Here is a 20,061-nt window from a genome sequence, read left to right as displayed (position 1 = left end):
TATATTAATAAAAATATCATTATAATTTGTACATATTAGTTTCGTTGTTCTAGTATATTGATTATTGGTATTCGAGATAAGCCGAAAAAAATTTCAACCATTTTTACATTTAGAACAATATACTAAAGTGAAAAAAAGGGCCATTGTAAAAAATAGGGAATGTGGTTGTGTGGATTTCAGTAACCATGTTTAAATTTGAAATTCAATGGATAATTTGCCAAATTAATTCCTAAAGTTTACCTAGTTAACCCTTGTTCACATATCAAATTTTAAGCCAATTTAATTCAAGTATAAATCATAATTAAGCATTCCAAAATCTAATTTTCTTATATCACTTAATTAACATTTTAAACTATTTCATATGAATTAAGCAAACATCGAGTTTCGCATTTAAGCCATCACATTCAACCTTAATACACACACCTAGGTACATGCCATTTACTAAAATGACAGAAATTAATACTTTACCCTTTCCTCGGATCCACTAATATGATGAGATGAGGTGCCTTCAATCTTCAAAAATCCATTTTTCCTCTACTTTTAACCTACGCGTGCAAACACACATTAAGTTATTGCTAGCTTAGTAAATACAACTAATATTTAGATCATAATCTATATTATAAATTATAACTTATTTATTATTACTACACAGAATCATTTAAATGACCTGTTTGTATTCATCATACATAATTTACCAATCGATTCACTTATTCTTACAATTAGGTCCACTTTTATTATTATTTACTCATTAAACACCAACTAAACATATTGATTTAATCATCATCTATATAATACTAGAATCACATGATTTATTTTAAAATTCTCATGTATTCCATTTAGCTAAAATTTTGGATAATTTACTTTACTTATTTCAACCATATATTTTCTTTTTATTTTTTCTTTTCTTTTCTCAATTTCATAACTTTTCAACACATATAATCTATATGATTCAATAATCAATAAAATAGTTTTGTACCTTTTTCAAAGGCCCAGTAGACTTAACAAAACACACAGGATATACGGAACAGAATAGAACACTGCCGAAACAGATGAACAGAGAACACAAATGTGCTAATCGATGAGCACTGACATGCTAATAATTAGAGAGCACTAACATGCTAATAATCAGAGAGCGTGCTAAGGTTCCTTAATGGCATGCCACTAATATCCCAATAGTTCTTATCTCGTCTACTTGGGCAAGTTACACACGTCACTTTTACACTTTTTACCATTTAATCCTTATAACAATACTTCGTATAATTATATCTTCCTTTTTCATTAACACATGTAACTTGTCTCAATATTTAATAATCTTCCATAATTCCACTAATAATTCTTATTATACATTTCACCTATCACTTTTACTTATTTTACAATTTATACCTCATCATGACATTTCATACAACAATATCTTTTCTTTCAATTTGGTATATAACCATAATTTCTTATCACATTCACATGTCATTTTCATTTTTCTCTAAATTTTGTCCTTGAGGCATTAAGTCCATAAATAGAATTTATAATTCTTTTAATACATGTAACATATTTCATCAATTAATATAATTTTCATAATTCATCACTAATCTTTATTAATTTTTTCTTTTTCATGTTATTTTATGCTTTTAACACACTAATCCTTGTCTTTCATTTTTTTATCAAACATCTGTACATTATTTCACATATCATTGTTTCACATATTTCTTTTCATGTTTACTTACATAAATATATAGTTCCATCAACTTTTACATCCTCTATAATTTAGTATTTTTTATGCATTCTAGATCTTTTCTCACATCTATTTCAATTTCTTCATCACATATTACTTAATAAATACAATCAATTTATTATTTATTATATTTAATCATTATCAAGCTTTATTCTTCACTTATTCAACATATAAATTTATAATTAAATATCATATTAAAATTATATTCATTCTAACAATTAACTTCATAATCAAAACAAGTAAGATTCTGGTTGTACTTACAACTCAAAATATGGAATCAAGCTTTCTTCCTCTTCTTACTCCTTTAGCTCCTCCTTTGCTTTAACTCCCTACTTGTTTCTCACTTCCCTTCACTTTTTCTTCATTTTTCCATATCAAAATACACAATATTTACACATTAAAATCATACTCACATATCATATTTCATGTTTTTTAAATAAAACCAACATGTATTAATTTGAAGAGAAGTTTAACTTTTTTACCTTAGTCACTTGTATTCAACACTAATTGTTATTTTCTCTCTCCTCCGAGATAAGTATGGATGCATTTCTTTTAACAGTTGGGTAGTTACTACACTTCTCTACTAATTTTACAAACTAATCTTGAAGAAATTTGAAAGAAACTAACTTAATTGATTTGTATTTGATGAAAATGACTAAATTGAAAGAAAAATAAAAGTTGAAATGGTGTAAAAATGGTGGCTGACATGAAACACTATGGCTGATGGCCTTTTATAGCCTTTCATCCTTTTCTTTTCTCCATTTCTCTAGTTTCTTCCATCAGTTTATCTATACAAAAATATCTTTTTATGTTGTTTACCATCTTGCCCTTTCCACTTAATTACAATTAAACTATTACTTTTTTTATAATTATCTTTTTAATTCTTTTACCATTTTACCCTTTCACTTTTCTATAATAACACTATGTGTCCTATTTCCTTTGGTATATTTTTACCTCTAGTCTCTCCTTCTTTTCATCAATTTAATTTAATCCTTCAACACCCAATTTTCTCACCTTACCCCAATACTTTCCATTAATTTAATCATTTTCTCAAATAAATTTATATTAATATTTATACTTTTCCAAATATCTTATGCCTATCTTTTATGTCTCATAACTTTTTAAATTTCCAATTTCTGAATTTTCTCAAAATTTCGACTAATTTATTATATATTTATCACTGTTTAAGACTCCAAATTTTTTTTTTTGAATGTTACAATTATCATACATGTTCAAGTCATCAATATCCAATACCATTCAAGCAACTTCTCAAGTTCATTAGTACATTAATCATTAAAATCTCTATGTCATACTACTTATAAACTATTTACCTAACACATTTCATTCAACCACATGTAACATACATGCTACTCCAGGTTTACCATTAGCAAAGTACCCTTTCATTTCTTTACAAACCATATCATAACTCATTTAGACCATTTACATGTATGTTATCCACAAATGACCATTTGCAATAATATCTCTTATACTTAATAAACCACATGTTAACTTCATATACAACAACTAAATCACTCAAAAATTTCATTCAACCTTAATCCAATACTTAATCTACCATTCATAACACATCAACAATCTATTCAATCATCAACTAAGACCATAATACATTTAATTCTATCATCAAGCATAATCACCTAAGTTTTATGCATGTGTATTCAAATTTTCCATACTATTTATACTTTAGTATCTATGTGAAATCCATATATATATATATATATATATATACACTTTGAATTGAAAAGATAAATTCATATAAGTATAATCCTAAATAAAAATGACTCAACTAGGTAGATGCCAACCTAATTACAAAAAAATGCATATAAGCTTTGCTGAGTCGGGAATCAACTTCAAGATGCTGGAACTCTGCTCGAACTACTGAGGATTTACTGTATCGAACACTAGGGTTACTTGTTGTCGAATCTCGTCTTTCCTTTCCCTCTCGACATTCTCGTGTCATCTTTAGCTACGAATTATTATCCGACAATACATAACATTAAATTCAAGACTAAATCACAATCGATTACAAAAACACACACATTTTATAATTTATTCAATTTAGTCCCTAAAACCGGGACTAAACTAACTTTCAATTTAAAACTCCAAAATAAAATCTGATTTCACTATTAACCATTAGGGACCTTCTATTTCTTATTTCTACAGTAAAGCTTACATTTCATTCACTTTAGTCCCTAATGTACAAAATTGTCAATTAGTTTTACAATTTAGTCATTTTTCACTTCTAAACTTAAAATCTATCAATTTAACACCTAAAACTTTCAATTATCAACAATGTCAACTTTCAAAACTTTAACAGTCTAAAAAATTGGTACATGGCCTAGCTAAAATCAAGCTCCCATGACCTCAAATTTATAAAAATTACAAGAAAATAACTAAGGACTTTCTTGAATTTTGAAGTTAAAAGCTTAAATTCTTCATATCAATGGTGTCCTTTCTTTTCGTTATTTTGGTTCGGTTGGGGAGGATGAGTTTCCTCTTTCTCCCCACCAAATTGCACATATATAGTATAATTAACTTAGTTAATTAAGTAATTAACCTTAGTTTAATATATATAATACTTAATTTATTTAATTTAATGATAACATGCTTATGTCGTCCACTTCCTAATGTTTAGAAATGATATATTTGCTATTTTTAACCTTGTTATATTTTCAATTTAAGTCCTCAAGCCATTTTCTAATAAAAGATCTATAGCGATTGGACTTTAAAATTTAGTCTTTGGACCTCAATTAAGCCCTAATTTGGCTAAATTACTTGTCCAAAATTCAATTCACCTATATATTAAATTTGTAAATATTTTTATTTAATATTTACGAACTTGGTTTACAAAAATGGAATCCCGAAACTGCATTTTCTCACATCATTGGAAATTAGGTCGTTACACCTTAAACTCATCTCAAGCATACATTCTGAGCCAAGTTCAAAACCAAGGTATCCTCAAAAGTCCTCTTCTAATGAGACTCGACCACATAGAGGTTGAGCTAATGAAATATGCCAGTTCTATGGGCACAAAACTGAAAACTATATTTCATTGAAAAATCCCTGTAACACCTCTAAAATCATTATATTTTAAAAGCAATAATAAATCGAGATAGCATACAATTGATTTCTCGATAAAGTAAAAAAATATATGAAAGTGATAAAAGAGAAGATTAAGGAGTATCAAAAAAGTTAAATTAAGAAGTATGTTGTAGTATACTAAATTAAGTAATGATTAAATCATAAAGATGTAAAAAGCTTTGAGGTTCAAGTAAAATTATTCAAAATTTGAGGGTTAATGTATAAATAAGAGAAAAATTGAAATATCAAAAATGGAAATAATGCAAATTCTTATGAAATGAAATTGGGAAGAAAGGACCAAATTAAGTAAATGGAGAAATATGAAGGACTAAATCATAATTTTACCAAAAGAAAGTAGTAACTCAAGGTTGGAAATTTGAAGAAACATGAAGGGTAAAATGATCATTTCTTAAATAAGATAATTTATAAGAAAATATCATGATTGTTGGCAAATTATAGGTCATTGGATGAGATTGAAAAATAAGATGAAATCTTAGCCATTTGATTAAAATGATTAAAGTTAGATTTTTATATATTAAATAATAATATTTTATTATTCAATTAGTTGAGATATTTTGATGTAAAAATGAATAAACTTCTTCATCTTTCATATAAGTGCTTCGCACCACTTTCATGAATGGAAGAAGAAAATTTTACATTTTATGCAATTTAGTCCTTTGTCATGAAATCCCATTATTTCACCCAAAAATTCTTGGAAATTCCTATAGGCACCAAAGAAGAAAGATGAAGTAGAGATCCTAGAGAGTATATTCCTTAACTTAGAAGCAAGAAATTGGTAGATGGAAGTGGAGAAAAATAGAAGAAAAGAGAAGGATAGTGATGAAGTTGAGAAAGAAATAGAAGAGAAGCAAAAGAGGTGAAATTCTTGTAAAAAGAGGTTAGTGTTCATTTTAATTTCATTAATATTCAAAGTATTAAGTTAAGGTATGTAATAACTTGAGTGTTTAAAATGTGAATTTTATTTAAGTAGTAGTGATAGGAAGTATATTACAAATTGTAATTCATAGATAGTGGTATAATTTGTACTATGAGAAATTATGATTAAATTATATGTTAATGATATGTGAGCTTTGAGGATTAAATTGAATAATAATCTAAGTGTGATGATATACATAATCAAGTGATCTTGTATTGCAATTTAATAGTTGATAAGTAAAATAAAATTTAAATGTTGGTATAAATAATATAAATCTTAATAATTAAATATATTCGTTAAAATAGTTTTGAACAATAGCGATAGTTTAAAATTAAAAGTTCATTAATAGTTGTAGAAATCTATTTAGAGGTTTAATTAAATATGTATTTAAAGCTTATTGAGTCTAGTTTTACATAAAAAAAACGCTGTAAGCAATAGTATTGTAGATTGTGAGATATATAAACTTTTATGAGACAAGGTCGAGTGATTTCGAGTTCTCTGTTATGATTTTGAAAAATTATTATAAATTTTACAAAAATATTTAGGAGCTTAAATTTATATTTTAAAATATTGATGAGCCTATTTGCAAGGGAAACAAATGACAACATAATATGAATATTGTACTGAAAGAAAATTAATTTTTGGTGGAGAAGGGTCAAAGCTGCCTAGTAGCAGAACAGGGGAAAATTTAAAGAAAACACTAAATTAATTGGCTTAAATGGAAATTCTGAAATTTTTATGGTAAAGTTTTCATTGGTCTAGTTTTAAAAACAACAAGAGAATCTTAATTTGGAACATTGTAGATCAATATATAAATAATTTAGTGATTTCCACTCAAGTGGCTAGCCTTGCTAAAAATATGTAATTAGTGAAATCATAATTAATGATACATATAAACATACTGTCAAAACCATTTTTTTAAAAACGGGTTCAACTTTGTTTGAAAACGAAAAATTAAAACGGGAGCTGCCACCGATCTTTATTAGGTGTGATCGGATCACCTTTGTTTTAATAAATCAATTTTAGTTTACTAAAGCAGTGCCTTTGGTCTACGAAACTTGAGAGAATGGGTTCGGGAGTCGGTTACGTGCGAGGAAGGATTAGCACCCTCGACACGCCCAAAAATTGGTACCGAATTGATTAGTTAATGTCTTAATGTCGAAAGTTGAAAATCGGGAATGGATTTTAAAATACAATCCTTTTTATTGACGTCGATTTTAAAAATGCTTGAGTTAGCTTGAATCGATTGTTTAAAGATTTCCTTGTCTCGAGATATCAGAGTATCACATCCCGTAAGTTAGGACACAATACCATGAATTCTCGAGCACAAAGTTGTCCCCTAATTGAATGAGAATTTCATGTGTTTTAAAACTTGAAAATGATATTTTGCTATTTAGAAACAACGAGAAAATTGAAACCCCGTAAGTTAGGGCACAATTCCTCGATATTTCAAAATGCATGATATTGCCTTATTTGGAAAATTTTGCTTTTGAATAGTAGCGAATGCAATATTCAAGCAACATGTGTTATTTATTTAGGTTAAAATAAGGTGATTTATTGGATAAATACATTGAGGTTTAATTCGCGGGGCAAAGATATGAAATAAAATATGGTACGACATAGAACAATGATCCACGCATAAAATATTTCACAAGCGCATGGCAATAATATGAACGTGAGTAAGCAAATTTAATTACATACATGCAATAGCAATAATCATGCAACATTCAAATAATAGCGTCAATAACTAAAAAGCCAATGGATTAAATGGTAAAAGATATAAGGCAAACTTAAATGCATAAAATGTAAACAAATTTACGAATAATAACAAACGAATTTAAAATGAATAGCGTGAAAAAGAAATTTACTATAAACAATGTACAAAATAAATTAAAAAATATAGTATGTGTAAAAGAGATTTTAAAATAGTTAATATACGAGACATCAAAGAAATAACTAGTATGTATATATATATGAAAAATGGATATAATAATTTAAAATTTGATAATATATATATATATATATAAATTTTAAAGTAAATAAATAAACAATTTCAAATGAATAATACATAAAACGAGTTTAAAATAAATAATGTAGAAGAATTTTAAAATCTATATTATACAAAGCAAATAAAAAATTCATATGAATAATTTTAAAATAGATAATATATATACAAATAAAAGTGTAAAATATGGGATAAGTAGAATGGATCTAAAATAAGGTATATAAAATAATTTTAAAATAAATAATATACAATTTAATTTAAAAGTAATAAATAAGAAGTTTAAAATATATAATACGTAAAAGAATTAAAATAGACAATATAAATATATTTTATAATGTTAATAGTTCAAAGGTAATATAAAGAGAGTTATTCAAATACATAATATACAATAACTTAAAATATAAAATAATTTGAAATAAATATATAACAATTTTTAAAGAATTATAAATATATAAAAAAGCTTGAAATAAACTATATGTATATATATAATAGGTAAGGAATAAAATAAATAATACATATAAAATAGATTAAGGTAACAAATATACATAAAGCAAGTTAAAATAAATAATAAGAATTTGAATAAACAAGACATTAAAATAAGTTAGAATAGGTGTAAATAAATAACATATAAAATATTTGAAATAACATATAAATGAAACATTTAAGAAAGGGTTAATAGATGAATTAAATAGATTTAGGACATGGCTAAAAATGAATTAAAATTCGGGGTTTAAAAGTATAAATATTGAAAAATTAATTAGGGATCAAAACGAAAACCAAACAGGATCCGAGGGCTAAATTTTAAAAACAAAAGAAGACAGAAAATGGGGCTTGATTGAATGGGGGTTGCGAAGGAGAAGGATCAATCGCATAAATATCCCTTTTAGGGAGAATTCACAACCCCCCCAGTACACCAACGGCACCGTTTCATATGACTAAAAAAAGGTTCCTTCTTTTCTATTTTGTTGGTTCCTCTTTTAATTTCCAAGAGAAAAAAACCAAAAACTCTTTCTTTTCCCCCCTTTTCATTTTCGTTTCTTCTCTGCTAGGGTAATGCACCCATCATCGCGCCGCCACCAGACCACCTCTCCTCCACCATGGACGGTGGTCGGAGAGGTGCTAAATGGCCCTTTTAGCCCTTGTTCGCGGCAAAAAAAAACAAATAAAAGAGGACGCTTTGGTCCTTTTACCAAACCGACGCAACCGTAAAGGTCGAGACCAAACCTTGAAAGGTTTTGAGGCCCTTGGTGCTGGTTAAACACCCTTGGCAACGGTGGAGCGTAGGACCACTCAGGTAAGTTTATTCCTCTTTCTTTTTATTTAAAAGATTTGTGTTTAGAAATAAAATAAAATGAAAGAAACAAGAAACGAAAATATCTAATGAAAAATTGAAAACCTTCGAAGTTTCTGTTCTACCTTGTATTTTCAGTGTGCGTACCCCAGAGAAGGGATATCCCTTTTGCTTTTTAAAGCCGGATTACAATATTTTACATCCATTTTTCTTGTCGTTTTGCTATTTGTTTCTTCTATTTTTCATTTTTTCTTGTTTTTTTTTTTTGCGCGTGTTTCTCTCTTTGCGTGTGTGTCGAGGCATATGAGGCCGGTGGTTGGTGCCTGAGCGGTGGTGGCACACGCTGAGAAGAGGCATCTTGTGGTGAGGTGAAGGAGGCTAAGGTTGCTGAAAAATCTTAAGCAAATAGGCTATTATTTGGGCTAGGGTTTGATGTAAATTGGGCTTGGGTAATTTGGCTTTGGGCCGGGCATAATTGGGCCGGTACACATACTATACTCAAAATTAAAGGTTCATATATACATATATATACACACCTATATAAAATATGTGGAATGGAGAGAAGGAAAATAAATAGTAGAAGAGTGTGATGCTAAGAGTGTGTTATAAGTGATAGATTTGCTAACACATAAGAATAATTTAAATGAATTGTTTGAGACATTAAGTGAATCATTGTTATATGATGTATTAATGGACTTATTTGTAAAATTTTAATAGTTGTGTTAATCTTATAAATTTGATTGAGAATCATATGGTGTTGAAATTGGAAATAGATGCATATGAATGATATGAATTGTAGCATATAAACTTGATTGTAAGTGATGAGAAATGATAGAATGGAAATTAAGTGAACATAGAATCGACGTCGCGACGATAAGTTCACCACATCGCGACGAGCTCAAGTCAGTGGGTGTCGTCGCAACGAGGAACCCCTAATGTCGTGACGTCGAATCGAGGTTTTGAAAATTTTATAATTTGGTCCCGATTCAATTATAAATTGTTACGCGAGCTATTGGAAGCTCGTGTTAAATTTAGATAAGTTTTTAAATTGTATTGTAATCGTAAATTGATCTTAGTAGTTTGATTAAAATGATAAAATGAATTGAGTTAATAGTGGTTACTCTGGCAATGAATACAACAACTTGGTACCGTGACCTGACGATTGGATCGGGTATGAGAGTGTTACAATGCCATTGAGTGAAGAAGTTAGAAGAGGAAAGTTAAAACAATTTGTGAGTCGTGACGCTCCTCAACGATAATAACACGAGTTAAGATCAAGTTCTCATAGATAAGACAAGGGCAAAGGATAAAGTTTGTTTCAACAGTTGTCTAGACTTGATCTTGAAAACGGATTGTAGATTTGATTGCTTGAGAATTGATAAGGGTGTTTAAGATTTGATCTTGGGTCAATGAGGTTCACTTTAAGGGTTGGTGAAACTTGATATTGAAGAATGAATTTCATCTCCTTTGTGTTGATGGAACTAGACTACGAAGAGATTTGATCTAAGGGTTTTTGAGGCTTGATCTAAGATGGATGATTCTTATTTCGAGAGTCCTCTAGATTCGATATTGAAGAATGTATTTAACCTTCTTTAGTAGCGGTTTTCTTCAACACTGATGTAGTGTTCTTTAAAATTTCTTCTAGTTCTTTAGAGATTTCTTGGGATTTTGAAGAAATCTTCTAGTCTCAAGATCTCTTCAAGCTTCGATTTCTAAACTTTAGAATGTGTTGAATGGCTTAGAGGTGGTCCCCTTTTATAGTGCCAGGCAGTAGATTAAAAGAGTGTTATTATAAAATATAACTTCTCCATTTGAATGATGTATAAGGGTTAAACTCTTTTATTTATTATTTTTTCATATTAATTTAAATTAATTATAAATAAAATTATCCTTAAAAACATGATGTCTTTATAAAAGAGTTTTAAAATAATTTAATTTATTGGTCTATTTCTTATTAATTTAATTTATTTAAAGATAAGTAATAATGACACGTGATGAATTTTGAATAATCCAAAATTTTCTCCTTCTACATTAAGGTTTTGAATTTGAATGGGTTATAAGATTATTTAACATTGTTTCAAAAAAGCAAAGTAAAAGTCGATAATTTTTTACTTGCATGACTTCCACACAGTCTTGAATTAGCTACATGAGTAATTTTTTATTGTCAATTTTTGTCAATTTTTTATTGTCATATAATCCAATTTAATAAAAACATTTTGACTATTTTATCAATTGGATTTTAATTATTAAATCAAAAAGTAGAAAGATTACTATCTAAAATTAAAAGTAAAGTGATTTAATTTTAAATATACTAAATGTATAAACACTAGAATCATAATAAATGCTTGAAAAATAACAAATATATAAAATGTATTCACAAATCATCAAATCTAAACTTATCTAAGCAACACATCGTTATCGAATCTCAATAGGGTTATCAAATTTAATTCAGAGAAATCATAACCATCAATTTATTTTCATTACTAGTTACAATATGACAACTGCACGAGATGAGATTCAGAGACCACATATATAATTGCGCATAATGAATCCTGAACTTAGATACCCAAAATCTAGGGCCTTGGTCTTTGCCAACCGTACCAAGATTTTATTCACATTAGATATTTGATTTTTAAATAGGTAAACTATACCAATGATCACTCTAAAATAGGGTCTATCCTATTTTAGTCACTTCAATATTTTTTCTCAATTGAATCACTCTAAATAAGATAATTGTGCGAATTATTCATTATAATTAACATTTTTGTTTCATTTTAACAGATTGCTAATGAGGCACATTAGTGCATTGAGTGATTGACACAAGATCTATTTTGTTGACTTTTGACTAAAATTTAGGGACGTCCCTAAAATTAGTCCAAACTTTTCTCCTTTAACTTTATAGAAAGGTCTCTAAACCTTAGTCAAAAGTCAATAAAAAAATTTTGAGGGACTAAAATAAGACAAACCCTATATTAGAGTGATAATGATTGTAGAAAAATAATTATGTGAGTACTCTCTTCTTCTAAAAATGTAAACAAAGGCATACCAGGCTTTCAATATCAGAAGCAAAGTGCGATTTGTAGTGAAAATTGGCCAACAACCTTTATTCACTCAAGTTGCTCTTCCGTAATTGTATTTATGATCATTTATATTTAAATAATTTTAATGTGTTGGATACTAATTTTCATTAAAAATGATTTTTGAAATATTTAAATATTTATATTGATAAGGGAATTAATTATTTTGAGAGAAATTTTTAAAATGTCGTCCTCAGATATGTTGATTCGGTCCCTCAACAACAAAAGGTATTGTCTCCCTCTACAGAGTCTTGGTGGATAGTCATACGTCTACATACGTTCAAGGCACTCCCTTCCATGAATCGTATATGACTTTCAGCGGAGTGGAAGACAAAACCCTCTATTGAGAGACAACACCTTCTATTGTTGAAGGATGATATCTCCAAGAACAACACTTCAGAAGCTTCTCTCGAAAAATTCTATCCCCTTAACAAATATTATATTCATATGATTTTTATTATATTAAACATTTTTTAATTTTTATCCTACCGTATTCAAATAGTATAATATAATGTTCAACAAGCAAAAGTGTTGTGTATTAATTCTGACTTTTGTTGGCGGTCGGGAAAGGGAACAAATTTTCTACTTAAACGTGCCATGGCTTTACGTCGAACTATAGTTAACTTTTAGTTTTGGTCTTACTGTAATGTTTTAGGATAAAGTTTTCAACTCTAATTTAATATAATTTAATATTCTATTTTTATAATGTGAATTAACTATGGTTAATACAATTAATTATTTTAATTACAATGTTAATGTGAGTTAATAAAACACAAATTCCAAACTCTAATACAAAAAAAAATCTTCTTAGCATGATGATTTTAAATTATATATTTTAAATTAAAATATAAAAATTAAAATTATACTAAATTAAAATATAAAAATTAAATTCTAAATTGTAACATACTAAAAAACCAAAATCATAATTTAACTTTTAAATCTTAATATATCCAAAATCGTAAAATAAATAAATGATGACTTGAATTTCTAATAAAAACAACATTCAATTGAGTTTTAATAAAAAAACTAACAATCAATTAAATTCTGAAATTTATATTTTTTTGTTGAAGTCCCTAACCTTGTTAAATGATTATGTGATAATTTATGTGGTTAATTATGTGACAGATGATGTTGAAAATTGATAATGTGATAATTGATGTAGTAATTGATGTGGACATTTGATGATATGATATATTATAGATTTTAGGATTTTTTATTTCAATTTGAACAAATGAATGTCTAAAATTAGATGGATCGAGATGCTCATTTGTCTATGTTCATTTCAATGTAATTTTAGTAATTTTATATATTTTATAATTTAAAATTACAAAAAATAAACTTGATTTTTAGAAAAATTTGAAGGTAATTTTACATAATTTTTAATTTTTGGGTTAATATGATTTTTTATAATATAACTAAAATTCAAAAATAAAATATGTTTTCATAACTCAAATATAAAAAATTAAAAAATACTATGATAAATTGTAATTCCTAGCAAAAATTGAAAGGGATGATTTGGGTCAAACATTTCACTTGAAATTTGCAGCAATTTATACTTAATTTGCAGTTACATCATATGCAACTATATGATTTATAATTTTTAAGTTATTTTTATAATTTTATAATTTTTATTTTATATATTTTAAATTCTATTAGTTTTTAATAATTTTAAAAAAATTAGGATTTTTGCTTTTTATTTTTAAATATTTCTTTTAACTTCCATATCATCCTTTATGTCATCAACCCAATCAACACAAAATTAACTTTGATAAAGGCTTCCACAGAAAATATAATTTTGAGAGCTTAATTGATTATTAAATTTTTATTCAATTTCTAATCGAATATATTTTACCGATTAAGAAACTTATACATGTATATATATATCAAATAAGTTAATGGGTAAACTACACCATTAGTCACTAAATTGTGGGTAAATTTTTATTTTGGTTACTTAACTAAAAAATGTTATAATTTAATCACTGAACTATTAAAAATTTTCATTTAAGTCATTGAACCATTAAAATTTTTTTATCTAACTCATTGAGCTGTCAAGTTTTTTTTAAGTTCTGCTAGCGAGTTCTAAGTGACAATTCAATGATCAATACAATGGATCAATATCCATCAACGAGTCGAAGAGCATACCTTAGATCTAAGTTGATCTGATAGACAGTTTCGAAGATTGGAAAAAAAGTTGTTAGAATTTTGGTTCGTAGATTCATGACATTCAAAGCTGTTTCATGCAAAAAAAAACTGAATCGTAGAAGAGAAGAGGAAATAAAGCTTGTGAATAGAGAAAGTCATATTGCATCGATTTCAATAGCCCCACTACTTAAATAAAAACTTTTGAATAGTTCAGTGACCAAATTGTAACTTTTTTAGTTAAGTGACCAAAATAAAAACTTCTCATAATTTAGTGACTAATGAAATAGTTTACCCTAAATTTTCATTTCATTTCGTTCTTTCAGAAAAAAATGGGCCATCGGATAGGCCCAGACCCAATTTAACTATGTAAAGGACTTGTGTTACAAACAAGTTTCATCATGGAGTTGGTTTTAATTGGGACCTTTGCAAATTTAATAATTTTAAAAGGTTAGATTTTTCAAATGATCCTTAATTCGATTGGTATTGATACTGTTATCAGTACAGGAGGATGTGAGTTTAAATGCACTGAAACTAAGGATCATCAAAAAGAGTATATATGATAAAACCTATAATAAAATTAACATTTAAATATTTATAATAATTTGATTATTTTTCATTTATATGGAAAAATTTTAATATATTAAATGATTATTTCAACATATATTTATACTTTCAAACTAAAAAAAAAAGCAATAGATTTAATAAACACTAGAAACATATTTCATATAGATATAAAATTTTAAAATTAATTCGACCTTCAAATTCATTATTAAAAATATTTTTATTTAATTGAATAATTGGTTCAAATATTTAAATTCAATATTCATTTGCTTATATTAAATTAAAATCTCTATAATAATTAACCCAATACAGCTATTATTGGACTATGAAATTATAGGCCCAATTACTATGGTTGGGTTATTGGCCCAACCAAACCACGCTGCAACCACACGCCCAAAGCGTAAATGTTAACAATATATATACACAACGCTTGTAATGTGCTCGATTTTCTTCCCAAATCTCGTCGCCTCATTTTCTTCACTCGTTCAGGCTTTGGTTGGTTTTGTTGGTCTTGAAAATGCTTGCTCGGCTCGCGTCTCGACGTTTTCTCGAGATCCGTCAAGCTTTCCGTCAATCTTCTCAGGTAATTCATTCCCTTTTCTTTGTTTCTTGTCATTTTCCTTCATTTTCCGTTCATCCAAACACCTCCTAGATCTTATTTCCCTCTTCTGCAGGCCTCTCGATCTTTGTCCACTGCCCTGAACTATGTAAGTTCTAATCTTTCCATATTACAATGTCAATTTTCTGGGATTTTCTCCTTACTGGAAAAGATAGATGATTGAGTGAATTTGTGGTTTTTTTTGGGGTTGCAGCATCTTGATACCCCAGATAATAATCCCGACCTTCCATGGGAATTTTCCGAGGCGAACAAACAAAAGGTTAGTTTAATTTGAAATGCTTGCAATTGGAGTTATGGATTTTATTTTCTCCGTCATTGTAGGTTGGAAAGCTTATGACTTTTGACGGTGTTAGTAAAATGGGATTTGGGATTTGTAAAATATTGAGGAACTCTTGTAAACTTCAATAAATGTAGGATATTGAAATCAAAGGCCATTAATTTACTTCCATAACTTATATGAGTGCAAAGATTCTCATTCTATGTATGGTTGTTTAAAGCTGGTTTGTTCTCTAAGCTGTGTTACTCCTACTCTTCATTTTTGTTGAAGCATTGGAAAAATTTAAACGTTACCTGTATCTTGAATCCTAGTAACATAAATTCGAAGAATTGTATGAGATAATGAGAGTAGAATGCGTTTAATTTTCTCTCCTTGTTACATCAATCTATTTTCAATTATATGGAAGTTGAATCTGATTTTTAAGTTTACCTTGGGTATTTTAAGTGGCTTGGTTATTTGCAACATTTTTTAATCCAAAGTTGATTATGTCTTAATCTGGACTTATTATGTATAGGTCAAGGAGATATTATCTCATTATCCATCCAACTACAAGCAATCTGCAGTTATTCCTTTGCTAGATCTTGCTCAGCAGCAGCATGGAGGATGGCTTCCAGTTTCAGCAATGAATGCAGTATGTGGCATGAATAGTGTTAAATAAATTTGATTACATGCATTAATACTCTCAAATTAGTAATTTTTAAGTGTTTAGAAAGTCTGATTTTTAGTTAATATGAAGAATTAGACTGATGATTCATTTGGGCTTGAAAACTAACCACTTTTGGAGGTGAAGTTCAGTCTTCTTTTTTGGCTTCATATTAAGTGTTTGCCCTGCCATCTGGTTTCTGGTTTGCAATAAATATGCTGTTTTTAAGCCAAATTGCATTACAGACTTGTACTTCGTGACATATGTATAGTTATTAACCTATAGTGCTAAATATAATAGAAAAGGATTGCTTTTAGATAAACTTTTTGTCATGTAAGAGCTGTTAAGTACTTAACTGAAGAAAAATATCCCGAATCTTATTTTATTATATTTTCAAAAAATTCAATGTTCTATTGTCTGATTAAATTACCAATTTCTTTTTGAGTACTCCTTTTATAGTTAAAAATTTCCATGTTTGGTAGCAAATTTGTGCAAGTAGGTGGTTAATTTGATACAGCTGACTGCTGACCTAATACTAATATCCGGTAAAAGAATTACTAGCGTTAATCAGGTCAGCAAGTTGGTTATGATTTTCCTATGATGTCACCGTATGCATTGCTATCCTTATCATTGTTTTACACAAAATCCATGCTAGGAACTTTGTTAAGGAAATTAAATTTAAGTTCATGTTAGATCATGTAGATGCCCTCTATTTTTACTGCAGCATGCAAAGCAAAAGGGAATTCTTAAGCATGTTGTTTACTGGACTAGTAGTACCTGATCTTGTGTTAATATGATATGTGATCTGACTGAAGATTCAAGTTGATGAATGTATAGAGCCTGTAAAGAAAGGAAAAGTCGAGATAACTATATGACTACAAATAATTACATCTAGAATTATTTGAACTGAGGTTCAATTTGATTGTTAGACTGAAATACATAATTGTATGATTTCAATATTTGTCTTTTCAATAGCTAGTTTGCCTTTATCTGAAATTGCAAAAGAGTGAAATTTGGCTAGATCTTTTAACCACTGAAACAGTACTTGCTTAAACACTTTTTGTGGGTCATCTAATCTTAAATAGACATTACTTAATTATGCATCGGTCTGTTATTAAATTTCTGCTTGAAATGAAACATGAGCAAGTCTGTAGAGAGAATTCAGGTTCTCTTCTGTGGCTAAGCACATTAGTTAAACTACTTTGAGTGGTGCAGTCATTTTCCTAATGCAAAAGTTAAAAGAATTATATTCAGAATCAAAGATTTAACTGTTGTGCAGGTTGCGAAGGTTATAGAAGTTGCTCCTATTCGTGTATATGAGGTTGCGACATTTTATTCAATGTTCAACCGGTCAAAGGTCAGAATTTATATTTGTTTTGCACCTCAAAGTCTTTTTTATGGTACTGCCAATGAACAAAGTTATAGTAGAGTTTATTCAATTGTTCTCAGGTTGGGAAATATCATCTGTTAGTTTGTGGCACAACACCTTGTATGATACGTGGTTCACGAGAAATTGAAGAAGCCCTATTGAACCACTTGGGGGTTAAGCGGAATGGTAAGTGCTGTAATTATTTTTACCTTTAGTTTGACATCTTGCAAAACTCATGTCAGAGTTTGAACTTTTAGATAGCATTGATGATTAAGTATCTATTGTTTCTGTGGTTTAGAGGTAACAAGCGATGGTTTGTTCTCAGTTGGAGAAATGGAATGTATGGTAAGTCTTTTCCTTCTCACTTTACCTATCCAGATCTGTATTTTCTTATTTAGCTTTTTAGCTTTGCTTTTTGATGGTATCTAGAAGTCAGTTTGACAATAATTATATTTATTCATTTACGGCGACTGGTCCCAGAGGATCTTTGGAGAACAAATTCATGAAAAGGATCTATACCTAGGATACTGGAAAATTTTGTTGTGCAGCTAGCAATGCATGAAAACCTGTTCATGAAAACCTATAGGGTATTTTGTGGCTCGGCTTACCATATTATTTGTGTATTGCTACCTTTCCACATTGTTATGGTATTTGCAAGACAAATTGCTATCAAGAGTTTGAAATCTATGCTATGCTGACCTTTTTTCGTTGTTAGACTGACAAGTTTGACATTTTACTAATTTGTTTCCTGCAGGGATGTTGTGTAAATGCTCCTATGATCACAGTTGCTGATTACTCCAATGGATCTGAAGGATACACATATAATTACTATGTGGGTTTCATGTGAATTCCTTTCAACTTTTCTATTTACCATACTTTGGTCTATTCAATTGACAAAACCCTACTTCAAGTTTGTTCTTTTCGGTACAAAGAAAGCCACAGCCTTGGGCTAAGGGAAAAGATCGTAGATGTTGGGGTTTGAACCCCAGGCACGTTGGATGCCACCTTTTAATGATAGTTGCATGTATTAACAGAACTAAACCCAGGTCAAATGTCCTTTAATATATACATTTCATGTTTAACAATGCAGGAAGATATTACCCCAAAAAGAGTTATTGAGATAGTTGAGATGCTAAGAAGGGGAGAGAAGCTACCGGTAAGTGCAAGTTGCTCAGGAGTGCTTGGTTTTCCCTAACAGAACTTTAGGGTGTTTGGATTTATTGGCTTTTGTTTCCATAGTGATACCACTAATGTAAGTTTTGATTTCTCTCCTTATCTCAGCCTGGCACTCAAAATCCAAAACGAATCAAGAGCGGACCAGAAGGTGGAAATACCACTTTGCTAACCGATCCCAAACCTCCTCCATGCCGTGATCTTGATGCCTGCTAATGTTAACATGCCACCGCAGTCTCAAATAATGTGAAGCTTGGGTTTGCCAAGGCTTTTTTGGATGTATGTTCTTGTTGAATTTGTGAAGCTCAACCAATCATATATTTTGAATTTTCCATGCAATTTCAACTTGGTATAAGTTATGAGATGACTAAATTTGCATTGTACCAAATAATTGATGTTAATGTTTTTGCCATAATCTTCTATGAAAGCAGGCCATAATTGTTGTGGTATTGGAATCCCATTAAACTTTTTTTTTTATTTTAAATCTTTTAAAGTTGACTTAGAACATGGGGTTTTCTCAGTTACAACTGACTAGAACCACCTTGAATGTATAGTAGATGTAGTTCAACATTATGTTATCAGTTTTCAGGATTCGGATTCCGTAAGGGTGATGTTTTTCAACGTTATGTTATCTGTGTTCACTTTAAATTATCAGTTTGGACTTTAGAATAGCCGTTTAAACTTTTGCATCTATGTTGAACTCTTGTTAGGGTGGGATTTTCGTCATGATAGACCATTGACTAGTAGCAACCAACGACGGTCCGCGTGGTGATCGACTGCCATAATCTAGGTTGGGTTTGAATGTTTGGGTAATACTTATGAGGGAAAAAAAAAAGAAATAAATAAAAGTTAAGTTTTCCCTCAATTTTTAAAATTTTTTGCAGCACATTTTTATTTTTTTAATATATAATGTCATGTTAATTTATTATCTTCATATAATATTTATTCCAAAACTGTCATTTTAATTAATAGAATTAGAACTGAAATTTTAAAATTAAAAAAAAGGGAAATAAAAAATGATCAAATTAGAAAATCAGACTGTTAGCGGAACCTCCCCATCTTAACGCTATTACTCAGCTACAACCAATTGATATCGATCTAGCGGCCCAGTGGTTTGTTGAAGATGTAGTTATAGAAGAGGAAAA

General features: G+C 28.9%; 1 protein-coding gene and 1 long non-coding RNA gene across 2 annotated transcripts; one reads left to right on the top strand and one right to left on the bottom strand.

The window, feature by feature from the left end:
• Window positions 1-327: 327 nt before the first annotated feature.
• Window positions 328-2,480, bottom strand: LOC128296368 (uncharacterized). Its single transcript, XR_008286962.1, has 3 exons — window positions 2,209-2,480; window positions 1,988-2,085; window positions 328-545 (listed from the first exon to the last, which is right to left on the bottom strand). It is a non-coding gene; the product is annotated as an uncharacterized LOC128296368 (long non-coding RNA).
• Window positions 2,481-15,266: 12,786 nt separating this feature from the next.
• LOC108467496 (NADH dehydrogenase [ubiquinone] flavoprotein 2, mitochondrial) lies at window positions 15,267-19,381 on the top strand. Its single transcript, XM_017768127.2, has 10 exons — window positions 15,267-15,418; window positions 15,510-15,542; window positions 15,648-15,713; window positions 16,246-16,362; window positions 17,654-17,731; window positions 17,824-17,929; window positions 18,042-18,088; window positions 18,498-18,575; window positions 18,834-18,899; window positions 19,025-19,381. The coding sequence occupies exons 1-10, from the start codon at window positions 15,353-15,355 to the stop codon at window positions 19,130-19,132; spliced, it is 765 nt and encodes a 254-aa protein (XP_017623616.1). The 5' UTR covers window positions 15,267-15,352; the 3' UTR covers window positions 19,133-19,381.
• Window positions 19,382-20,061: the final 680 nt, after the last annotated feature.

The sequence above is a fragment of the Gossypium arboreum genome, chromosome 8 (genome assembly GCF_025698485.1).
Source record: "Gossypium arboreum isolate Shixiya-1 chromosome 8, ASM2569848v2, whole genome shotgun sequence".
Lineage (NCBI taxonomy): Eukaryota > Viridiplantae > Streptophyta > Magnoliopsida > Malvales > Malvaceae > Gossypium > Gossypium arboreum.
Note: the sequence above shows the minus strand (reverse complement) of the source record. Positions and strands in the feature narration are given on the sequence as shown.